The sequence below is a fragment of the Pyrgilauda ruficollis genome, unplaced genomic scaffold (assembly GCF_017590135.1).
Source record: "Pyrgilauda ruficollis isolate IOZ18807 unplaced genomic scaffold, ASM1759013v1 scaffold8, whole genome shotgun sequence".
Classification (NCBI taxonomy): Eukaryota; Metazoa; Chordata; class Aves; order Passeriformes; family Passeridae; genus Pyrgilauda; species Pyrgilauda ruficollis.
In genome coordinates this window covers 9,479,837-9,492,141 of record NW_024529932.1, presented here as the reverse complement: position 1 = coordinate 9,492,141, position 12,305 = coordinate 9,479,837, and the positions used below count along the sequence as shown (strand labels likewise).

General features: G+C 35.1%; 1 protein-coding gene across 1 annotated transcript in view; it reads left to right on the top strand.

The window, feature by feature from the left end:
• Positions 1-12,305, top strand: part of DYNC2H1 (dynein cytoplasmic 2 heavy chain 1) — a 147,054-nt gene that overhangs the window by 29,398 nt on the left and 105,351 nt on the right. Inside the window, exons 36-49 of the mRNA XM_041487125.1 lie at positions 145-409; positions 740-947; positions 1,307-1,436; positions 2,345-2,500; positions 3,123-3,382; positions 3,992-4,238; positions 4,945-5,096; positions 5,620-5,764; positions 6,840-6,942; positions 8,160-8,327; positions 8,448-8,572; positions 9,742-9,990; positions 10,784-10,892; positions 11,887-12,000. Of these exons, the coding sequence (XP_041343059.1) occupies positions 145-409; positions 740-947; positions 1,307-1,436; positions 2,345-2,500; positions 3,123-3,382; positions 3,992-4,238; positions 4,945-5,096; positions 5,620-5,764; positions 6,840-6,942; positions 8,160-8,327; positions 8,448-8,572; positions 9,742-9,990; positions 10,784-10,892; positions 11,887-12,000 (2,431 nt within the window). The remainder of the gene's footprint in view (positions 1-144; positions 410-739; positions 948-1,306; positions 1,437-2,344; positions 2,501-3,122; positions 3,383-3,991; positions 4,239-4,944; positions 5,097-5,619; positions 5,765-6,839; positions 6,943-8,159; positions 8,328-8,447; positions 8,573-9,741; positions 9,991-10,783; positions 10,893-11,886; positions 12,001-12,305) is intronic.

The following is a 12,305-nucleotide window of genomic DNA, read 5'->3' as shown; positions in this document are numbered from 1 at the left end:
AAATATATCTGCTATTATCTATTATTTAAAAAAACAAAATTATAGAACGTGTCTGCATGCAAAGTAAATTTCAAAATACTGTAAAGGAACATGTTTCATTTAGCTTTACAGTTTCACACAGCCATTATCTCTTTCATTGTCTAGATCAAGAAGGCTTTGGAGTTATATGAGCAGCTGCGTCAGAGAATGGGTGTAGTTATTGTAGGTCCCAGTGGTGGAGGTAAATCAACGCTCTGGCGGATGTTGAAGGCAGCCCTTGGTAAAACCGGCAGAGTAGTGAAGCAGTACACAATGAATCCCAAAGCAATGCCTCGGCATCAGCTGCTGGGCCGGATTGACATGGATACCAGGGAATGGTCTGATGGAGTGCTTACAAATAGTGCTCGGCAAGTGGTGCGAGAGCCCCGAGGTATGTCTGAGAGGGACTTGCAGATGTTACACTGAAATGACCGAAATCCTTTCTTTTCAAGTACTTCTTCATATTGTGTTATTGTTTGTGGATAGCATAAGACAAGAAAAACTTCTGGTAACAATTGTAGCCAAATGCCTCAGTACATTCTTTACAAATTTTGTTATAATAAAACGAAATAGGCAGCAGAGGCTAAAGTATGAGGAGTGTCTTCATAGAACTGTAAGTCATAATGAAGAAAGAATAATAAATAACATTAAGATAGCAAGAGGTGATATTTTTGGACTGTATTTCTTGGGTTTGATATTTTATTTTTCTGTCTGAAAATAGATGTTACTTCATGGATAATTTGTGATGGTGATATTGATCCTGAATGGATTGAATCTTTGAATTCTGTTTTGGATGACAACAAATTGTTGACTATGCCCAGTGGAGAAAGGATTCAGTTTGGTTCAAATGTTAACTTTATATTTGAAACTCATGACCTTAGCTGTGCCTCTCCTGCTACAATATCTCGGATGGGAATGATCTTTCTGAGGTAAGCCAGAGTATTACATACTTTTAAAGTGAGCAAATATATACTTACTTTTCTTGGAAGATATTCTCAAGTGAAGGGAGCAGTTGGTTAGTTGCTTACACTTAGGAAGCCAATCACCGGGGAAGTTTCTTTAGGTTGCGTAACCCTTCTGTGGTGTTTGTTATAAATTTTTGACTGAAATATCTCAGGTTTTTTCTAAAAGACATTGTGAATTCTTTATTGGAGAGCCCAAATATTGGTTAGAAATTGTTGAAGTATCTTTCCAGACTTTTTCTGGAGTTTTGTTGTTCCTTTAAAACAGTCTATTTAAAGACATTGGTGTTTTTTATTTATCTGAATCTTGTTTTGTTCTGACTTAGTGATGAAGATACAGATCTTAATGCTCTAATAAAGTCTTGGATAAGAAATCAGCCTGAAGAATGCAGATACAACCTTGAAAATTGGATTGGGGACTATTTTGAGAAGGCTTTAAACTGGGTTGTAAAGAAGGTTAGTAAATGAATGCTTAATCAAATTTCAACATCTGTTAAGTATGATCCATTTTTCTAGTTTAGCACTAAATAGATAATTCAGATTAAGTTTTGAACTGTAATTAAAAAAAAAAAAAACAAAAAAACTCAGCGCTTTTTGGATAGCATTATAGAATTTAGACTACCCTGAGTTGGAAGGGACACACAGGGATCACTAAAGTCCAGTTCCTGGCCCTGCACAGGACCACCCCAAGAATCAAACTGTGCACCTGCAAGCATTGTCCAAACCCTTCTTGTACTCTGGCAGGCTTGGTGCTGTGACCACATTAGTGCTACTTCCCATACTCCCCTTCTGGAGGAGCTGAATTTGCATTGATCAAGTAGCTTATGTGCTGAAAATATTTTTAGGAGATTTTCCCTCCAGTGTGTTAGTGTTTAAGAGACGTGCATTATCTCCTCCTGCGGAACATACATGGTCCTGTTGTGTTCTTCTAATTATTTTTCCTCCCAATTCTTTTACCCATGGCATTTTTTAAACATTTAAAGTAACAAAGTAAAAGCCATGGCATTGTTCCTGAGGCTGCAAATTCCCTTTGGTGCCAAAGAGCAAAATCCATAAATAATCTGTTCAAAAGGAAGATTTCCAGTGTACAGTTATGTTTATTCCTTATAGATTCTCAGAATCTGTGAGGAAAGTTCTGATTGCTTATCCTAAATTACATTAACTCATAGTCTGGAATTAAAACCACCATATCAATGCTTAGAAATAATTTAATGTCAAGTGAATTTTCTAGAACAATAGCAGTGTTGAGATCTTTCCTCATTTGTGTAAATGTCAAAAAGCCATGAGTAATAAAAGCATGCTAGCAACACATCACATTTATATTGAGGAATATATTTAAATCTGCTACAAATTGCAATTTACAGAATGACTTTGTAGTGGAAACAAGTTTAGTCGGAACTGTGATGAATGGACTGTCTCATCTTCATGGCAGTACTGATCGTGGACAGTTTATTATTAACTTGTTACGTGGTCTTGGTGGCAATCTCAACATGAAGTCACGACAAGAATTTGCAAAAGAGGTAATCTCTGTGCTCTGATTTGATTTTGATTTGTGTAATCTGTAGGGAAATAGCTGAGAAGTGAAGGAATGTTTTATGTGTCACTGATACATCGCATCCATCCCAGATAGCAATGCTTTGGTCCTGCACCAAGAGATAGTGAAATGCCCTTGTCCATACTGCTTAGTGCCGGGACCCACTGCAGCAGACTGTGTTTGTCTGTAGGTATTGTTCATGTAATTCAGATTTATTTTTGTAGGGTTTTTTTCTGTTCAGGATACTTGAAATAGAAACAGGACTTGACCTCCTCCTCATCAGAGAGGTAGTCTTAGGTATTTTTCTTATTAGGATGCCTAATACAAAAAAAAAAAATTAAAGCTTTTCTAAATACAATTTAATTTAATTTCTTTATATTATGAGATGTGGAAGAGTAATATATTATTGTTTAGTTAAGGACTTAAACATAAAGCATATGCGTGATATGAATTAATTTTCAAAGGCAGCCTCAAACTGTCAAATCAAAGAATTATGTGTTTCATTTTACATAAGTATTCTTTGAACATTCTTTAGACTAGCTTGAAATGGTAGATCTTGGTGTTAGGAATATGGATTTAACTGAAGCTTTATTTTTATTTTTTTAAAGATCTTCAGTTGGGCGCAAGAGTCTCCTCCTGATCCAAGGAAGCCCCTGGACACTTATTATGACACTGACACTGGAGAGCTAATGCTGTATCAGCTGAAAAAACCTGAAAATCTAACAGCTGATGACTTCAGTAATCTCCAAACCCTTCCTGTCATCCAAACCCCTGACATGCAGAGAAGTTTAGATTACTTTAGACCATGGCTAGATATTAATAATAAGCAACCATTTCTTCTTGTGGGTCCTGAAGGATGTGGAAAGGGGTAAAAAATAGTTTCTACTTTAAGTAAAATATACTTCTATTTGTTTAACAGAATCTGTAATTTTTTAATAATGCTTTTATCATATGACTTTCTGATAGAATATGGTTGGTTTAGGTCATTAATTAAACAAGCCTTATGTACTGGCAAGTGAGTAAATTATGAAGCTCTACAGGGACAGTTCAGACTGTTACTGTGCATCTAAAATATCTGTATGTAGCTTTTAGATATGAAACAGGATCTTTGGAAAACCTTAGAGGCACATGAGATCCTGTCTCATTTCAAGAGGCTCTAGATGCCTTGTGTGGGCAACTCAATTTAGCACATCCTGTTGCCTTTATTAGATTCCTTATTTTGATGGTTTGGGTCACTAAACCAAGGTATTTAATTAGCTGTTTGTTTTGTGTAGCTGTATACACTACACTTCCATTGAATTTTGTGAATAGAAAATGTTACAGTTTTAAAGGCAAGAGTGTTGAATTCAGCAAACCTCATGTTCCACCTATTCTATTAATACTGGATATAGTATATGCATGTTAATTCAAAAACTATAAAATATCTTGTGATACATAGCATTTTAATTTATTTATGCCTACATGTTTGGTTTTCTAGGATGCTGCTTCACTATGCTTTTTCTCAGCTCCGCTCCACTCAGGTTGCCACTGTTCACTGCAGTGCACAGACTACTTCTCAACATCTTCTACAGAAATTAAGTCAAACTTGCATTGTAATCAGCACAAACACTGGACGAGTGTTCAGACCAAAAGACTGTGAAAGGCTTGTTTTGTACTTAAAAGACATCAATCTACCCAAACCTGATAAATGGGGAACAAGCACTCTCGTGGCTTTTCTGCAGCAGGTGAACACTTATGTCTATTATTTATAAAGAGATTCAGGTATACTGGATATAATTTAGTGTATGTAGTAAATACCTACATTGATTAATTTCTGTGTTAAAATCCTGCATCCTGTATTGGCATTGGTTTTGGGGTTTTGTTTGTGCTTTAATACACTATGTAGGTGTCAGCCAGAAATAAGATACCATTTTTATTTGGCTGATATTTATAAACAAATAAAGACAGCACTCATCTCAATGAGTTACAGTGCAGTAGACACATGAATGACAAGAAGATTGCCAGGAATTGTCAGCATGGATTCACCAGGGACAAGTCATGCTTGATGAGGGGAAGAGAGTAAATATACTCTATCTGGACTTCATTAAGACCATTGATGCTGTCTCCCAAAAGATTATCACAAGAAAAGCTGTTGATGCAGGCTGCATAAGCAGATGGTGAGGTGGGTTGAAAGCTGGCTGAAGAGCCAGGCCCAGAGGGTGATTGTCAGTGGTACAGAGTCTACTTGCAAACCGTGATGTGTTTTAACATCTTCCTTAATGTTTGGGACAATGGAGTCCTGCAAATGTGCAGATGACAAAATTATAAGGGGTAAGATACCTCAGGCAGTTAGGAAAGCAGAAATAATGGTATATTTCTCACTTTTTTATTATATTTTATTTTGTATGATACTCTGTTTACTTTAATGAAGTATTTATTTAATTATTAAAGGTTCTTACGTATCAAGGATTTTATGATGAAAATCTGGAATGGGTTGGTTTAGAAAACATCCAAATTGTGGCTTCCATGTCAGCTGGAGGAACATTAGGAAGACATAAACTTACCTCCAGATTTACTTCTATTGTTCGTCTCTGTGCAATTGAGTAAGTATATGTCAAACTCTCAGAACTCAGATTCAGCCTCTCTTTATAAGGAGCTCTTGTCAATTTAGTCTTTGCAAAGATGGGGCTGTTCCAGTCTTTCATCTTTTGTCACAGTTTGTGATTGGGTCAGATTTGTCAGATTTGGTGCTTATTTGGTGCCTCTTGGCACCAAAGAGTCCAGCTAAGAGGAATCCACAGGTGCCTGTTGGTAGTGAAGTGTTTGAAATATGTTTCCTGTTGGATAATTTTGCTTGCAGTAAACTGCTTTCTGCAGCTTTGTGTTAAGGTGATATTTGGTTATAAAGTTAGATAATTTGAAGTTTATTTATTTAAGTTTGACCATATCAACAGATCTATTTAGAAAATTTCTGAGAGTGGCCTAATGCAATAAAATGATGATTTTTCTCAGCTGCTGGATGGAAATGCTATTAAATGAAATTTCTCAGTAATTGTGTATATAAGTTTCGCTCAGTTTTAGTTAAACAGAAAAAGTCCATAACGACTAGGTTTTTTCCCTTTTTAGCTATCCAGAAAGAGAACAATTGCAAACTATTTATAGTGCCTACTTGGAACCCGTACTACAGAAAAACCTAAAGAATCACCCTGTTTGGGGTTCTTTGCCAAAAATACATCAGCTGGCTGGATCTATGGTTCAGATCTATCAACAGGTATGGAAACCTTTTTTCTTTCTTCAAGGAGGTGGAGAGTTCTGATATTTTATTACAAATAATAAGCTTTTGATATTAATAAGCAAGTAAAAAGGTTTATCCGTATTAAAATCTAAGTTTATATCTTTTTAATAAAGTTGATATCAGTTTTGGAACTTCTTATTTTCAGAAAATCATAGGTATTAGAAGCAAGCAGAGTAAGCAGTAAGTGCTCTTGCTTTCCCACGGATTTGTTTTAGGATTTTGGCACTCTTATCCTAACATTTCTATACTTTCAGTTCCTGATTTATAAAATGTGGATAGCAGTGTTTTCCTACTTAATGGATGGGGGGACAGTGCATCAGATGATTGTGTGCCCAGTTGTCATGGATGCTGTTATGAACACAGGAGGAGATATGAGGGTGGCATCCTTTACAAGCATCAAGGACTACCTATTACAATGGTACTCTGTTAAAAGCAGGTGTTGACAACTGGACACAAGTTCATTTTAGCCTCCCACTTGAAATTTTATGGACTTCTGTTTAGCAATATGCTTAACTACTTGCTTTTCTTGATCAGTACATAGCCTTACTGGTGAAGGTACTATGTCATGCTTGCTTTGCTTCTTTTCATCACATAACTGATGAAAGCAGTTATTCCTTGAATTAACGATGGAGTTGTAAATTCGAATATCCTCTCTGGGAGAAGAGTAAGTATGAAGTATTTTGTAGTGAGAAAGTATTACTAATTTAGGTAGGTTTTAGTGAGAAAATGTTAATAATTCAGGTAGGTTTTTATTACATTTCATGATTGCCTTTGTGTTTCATATTTGGTATTGTTTAAAAAAATTATGTATTTTGTCTAATAATACTGCATTAGCAGTCCTAGGTGAGATGTGCAGTTGTTTCCATCACAAAATGGTACAGAAAAAATGTTCTGAGAAAAATCTTCAGTGTTCAGAAAACAAGATTTAAGCAAGGAGTGCATTCATAGAATATCTAAATGTTCACCAACTAGGAAACTAATCTATCTGGTACCTTAGAAAAGTATTTTACGATTTACCATTTTTTTTCCTTTCCTTAACTCCCATTTTTAGGTACGAGCAAAATTCACAGTTGATGATCACAGTCATTACCTTTTTACACCATGTATTCTTACTCAGTGGGTTCTTGGTTTATTCAGATATGATTTAGAAGGTGGTAAGTCACTTATTTGGTTTTCATTAATAAAGTAATTCTAAAATGGCCTAGATTATTATTGATGTCAGTCTTACTGTTGGCTCCATTGATCTTTTTTAACTGTGAACTGTCTGTAACTCAATAGAGGGAAAAAATGCCTGACAGTTCATTCCATAACATATGAGTAAACAAGTTAAAAAAAATCCAATGATGTTTTAAAGTATGTGTGGATCTATTTATGGTTTAAGGGAAGTTAATAGGTTGGGACTGCATTCTTACTAAGGGAACTTGAACTGTGCCCCCTACTCTTCACTGTGTTTTTTTTGTGTTTTGTGTTGAGGTTTTTTGAGCATATTTGTTGTTTTCTGTATTCCCAGAGCCTTGCCTCTCATGGTGGTCCTGCTGTACCTGGTTGTATAAACCTGGTTTATACACATACTTCATGGGCTGCTTTCTAATATTGTTTTTGTTTCTGAAATTGGTATTATTACTACATCACAAGCAATTATTCATTGTTTTAGATCTTACATTCATTAAAAGGTTGCATAGAGGGCTGCTTAAAGAGCATAAAAGTGGTAAGAATGCTGTGCTCCCTTTCCACTTATTTTCTGGGATCATGAGGTAGTAAATGCAGCTTGAATGATGTCAGAAAAGCTGCACTGACAATCAATGAATGGGTAATCTCAGCTGATTTAGGGACTTCTTAGTTGTATGTAACATTGACATGTGCATGTGCTTTTCCAGTGATGAATGGCAGGGCTTGTTATTTACTCACCTTCCTTTTTACTTTTGTGACGAGTATTTAAGATTTGGAGTCTCTATAGGCATTTTCTAATACAGACTTTTGGGTATTTATTATTATTTTAGTATTTATTGACAGTCTTTCTCTTCCCTTTTAAAAATGTCGTCTGGATTTTCTTGGTTTCATTGCCTGGAAAACTGACTTTTAATTTTAACTTTGTGTGCAACACCTTGTTCAGTTTTATTAAAAGCTGACACTTGTTTTAATAGAGAGAACTCGCTTTAATAGAATATATTTAATTTTATCTTGTAATGATCCATAAAGAAATTATTAAGAAGCACGTCTTAATGTTTACTTTTTCTCTTATTTCTTCCTTACCGATGCTCTCCTGCTGGTATGTAATTTCTCTTGCTCATTTTCAATTTCATATTTTAAAGTAGAAATTTGAAAATCTATTACAAATATATAAAATTAATTCTCTCATTAAATTTTGTAGGTTCACTGACACAAACTGCAGACTTTGTATTGGAAGTTCTTGCTTATGAAGCACGCTGTTTGTTCCGTGACAGAATTGTTGGCACGAAAGAACTTCAAGTATTTGATAACATTTTGACCAATGTGTTTCAAGGTGATTGGGGCTCTGATGTTCTGGACAATATGGCAGGTGAGCATATGGCAGTATACCACACAAACCTTAAATATTTATTTAGGAAATGCCTAGTCAAGATAGATAGTATATGAGTTGAACACCTGAAGTTTCAAAAGTTTCCTTTTTTTTCCACAGATACCTTTTATGTAACTTGGGGAACTTGTCAAGAGGCATTCATCACACCAGGCCAGGCACTACCACCACATGGGAGGCCACTTGGCAGACTAAACTCAACAGACCTGAAAGATGTTATTCAAAAAGTGAGGCACGATTAAAGAATATACACAGCAAGGGTTCACAGCAATGATTCTAGACAGTTTTGGCATAAAGTAACATGCAAGCAGCCAGGTTTATGGTGGGGGCTGCCTCCTGTTCAAAGAATCACCTTTTGCATTTGGTGAAGGGAAGACTTGTGATGTTATGTGGCAGGCAGTAGGAAGTATGTAGCAAGGTTAGGTTGATGAAAGGACATAAATTGCCTTTGCTGCTGATTTGCAACAGTTTGATGAACCAACATTTTGAGAAACACTTATGTCCATATATATTTGTGTATTGTTTGAGTACCTAAATGTTTTATTAAATTATTTCTTTTTGAATTGGCAATATGGTAACGTAATTTTTGTTTGAGGAACTGCTGGAGATTTGGCATGCTTTTAAGCAGTTAAAGTACAAAACAGTGAGCTTGATGAGGAAGTACAATCATTTTAACTCCTCCAGGCTTTCTGATTTTTAGGATGAGAATTTTGAGATTGTCACCCTTAGTCGCAGTGTTTGATGGACTGCAGATGGGAATCTACCACCTCTCCCTAAGTGCCAACTTCTGACCAATACACTATATGGGAAATTATGAAATTCAATAGCCTCAGTAAGCAGGGAGTTTGTTGGTTTGGTTTTGTTGTTGTTTTTACTTTTTTTTTTTTCTGACTACATGGTTACATTGGGCTTCAAAGATGAGGTTTTCATGAGTATAACAAGGTCATCATTTAATAATAGGATCTGTTGTTGTGTGTCTTTCACTAGGAACTTCCATAATCTGCAATTATGCAGCAATTAGGTGCCTAAAACACTCTCCTGAGTTATTAATTAATCTGGAGTCAGAGACTCAGCTCAGACTTCGTTCTGGTCCATTATTCAATTTTAATTAGTTCACTGGTAGATTCCCATTTCAATATATTAAAGACTTCCAAGGTGTTCTGGTGCTGGGCGTAGTGTGATATGTTCATTAGTGATAATATTTATTACTCATGAAGAGTATGTGAGGTTTCTAAATTCTGTGAAAAAAATATTTTTTTTTTCTGAATGAAGACCAGTGTGGGCTCTGAAGCTTTTAAGCCCTTCTTTTCTAAATGTTTAAATGTTGGGTGTTTGCATATCTCACTGCTTATATTTATTATTGGTGATCAGATTTATTTTCCTCTTTTTTTTTTTTTTTATAATTCACTATGGACGGGACAAAAAAGAGATAGATATTTTACTGTTCCATGAAGTCCTTAGTTATATGTCCAAAGTGGACAGAGTGCTTAGTTTTCCTGGAGGATCACTTCTTTTGGCAGGACGGAGTGGTGTAGGTCGTCGGACAGTTACCTCTTTAGTCAGTCACATGCACGGAGCTGTTCTGGTTACTCCCAAAATTTCCAGAGGTTATCAGCTGAAGCAGTTCAAAACTGATCTTAAATATGTAAGTCACTCAGTTTGGTCTATTTTGTAACGTTGTAAGTGTATGTTAAAGAAAAAAAAAAAGAATATGGGAATTTTGAAGGACACAAAAGGTTGTGCAAGAAGAAAAATGACAGTCTAAATGAAACAAGTAATATTTTAGAAGTTCTCACTCTAGATGTGTGTACTGTTCTTTACAGTGACTAACTGAAAATCCACTTTTTGGAATACCAGAGCTCTTTTTGATTGTTGTAGAACTTACAAATTTGAAGTTTATGTGAATATTTATGTGAAAGGCTTTTTCATGTATATAATTCCATGTTGGTATGTACTTTTATTTTCTATCGATACTATGATATGCCAGTTAATAGTAGTTAAATAAAATTTTAGTGATTGACAAAAGTGTGCATATTATATAAAACCAGATGCAAGCCTTGAATCAACAGTTTCTCATTACCTTCAGCTATGCTAAAGAAAATTCTAGATATTTGCCTACACAAAAGAGTGATTCAGTTCTATCATTGAGTCATATACATAAATATACTCTATGAATGAGTCTGTTTTAATTGTTTTTTCATTACTAAGCTGTATATCTAGGTAAAATGTTCTTTATATTTGATATCTCTTTGAAATGAATCACCTGGAAATCTTTTGTAAATATATAATAGTTTAGATGTTGTGGAGAAAATATGCATGTGATATATAGTCAAGGAAGATTATGATCTGTGTCAGTCCCTTCCAACTCAGGATATTGTATGATTATCATTCTCTTTCTGAACAATACACTGAGGTTTAAATGTCTTCCCTGCTTCTAGGTGATGGAGCTTGCAGGCATTGAAGCCCAGCAGGTGGTATTGCTGCTCGAAGACTATCAGTTTGTTCATTCCACTTTCCTGGAGATGGTCAACAGTTTACTGTCCTCAGGTGAGTCAAGTTCGAAGAGAGTGTGGTGCTACTTGTACCATGCAGACTTAGCTCAACGAGGCAGAATTAGATGGTGTTTTCTAACTTTATGTCTCTATCAGAAGGTTTAGTTAGCTTTCTATGCTGTTATAATTAGAGTACTTATATATAAGATCCTGACTCAAGGTTCACTTAGTTGTCCTTTAATTTACCCTATAGTACAGGTGCTTTCAGTCCTGTAATTCATTTCGAAGGAGTTTTTGATAACAGTGTAATAGCAAATGAAAATGCATTCTATTCTACCACTTCCTTTTTATAATAGAACTCAAAATTGAGAGGTTTCCAATGCTTTACTAGATTGTATGGACTGAGTTCTTTAACGAAATAGTCACCAGCAAAGCTCACTTTTCTGAAGGTACTGAGATGATAAACAACAACAACAAAAAACAGAAGTGACTTTATTTTAGTGTCCAGCTTTGTTCCTGGATCAGTGAGAAGATCATTGAAGGACTAAGTCAAAGTTGCTAAATGATTTTTTTTGAACTGCTGTAGTTTAAGAGCTGATTAATAAGAGCACCAGGTTTTCTTGTCTCTCAGGTGCTACCCCAGATCTACTTACAGTATCAGATCTTGATTATCCAGTGTTAAAACTTTATGTCTGAGAATCTAGATGATTACTCACTTTCAAGTTTCTGTGTCCTGGTGTATGATAGTTTGGTTTGATTTGTTTTGTATGCAGAACAGGGTCACTGTCTTTGGGTAGATTTGAAAAAGCCTTTTTCAAACACATTTCAGCAATATAAACAAAGTAGACTGTTAAATAGAATCACTGTAATTTGTTTGTTTTCATGATATCATGAAAAGAATTATTAAGTACATGGGATAATAGTCAAGAAAGTATAGAGGTGAAACTATGAAATTTGAATTCTCTATAAAGAGGATTCAAGGGAAGCCTTCAAAGCAATTGAAAGAATTGTAGTGTATTTTATCTGACTCAAATTCATTATTGAAATAGGAGAAGTTCCTGGGCTGTATAAAATAGAAGAATTGGAACCATTGCTATCTCCTCTGAAGGATCAAGCTTCGCAAGATGGATTTACAGGACCAATTTTCAACTACTTCACATACCGTATGTCAACAGAGTTATAAGTTATAATTAAATATGAAGTTTAAAAAGTGGAGTAATAATGGACAAATAATTTCTAACATGGTCTTTTTATTGTGTGCAGTTTTTACTTTAAATTAATTATTAAATAGCAGGCAGGAGTAATATTTGTGATATTTGAGGGCACAGAATCCTCAGCTGAAAATTTATTTTTCTGTCTGAAATTTTGTATTGATGAATGTTATGCAAATGTTACGAAATCTGCTGTTGAAAGTAATTGGAAGGAAGAAAGCTTTTGTTCCCATTATTTTCTGGTTTATATAGCTTTT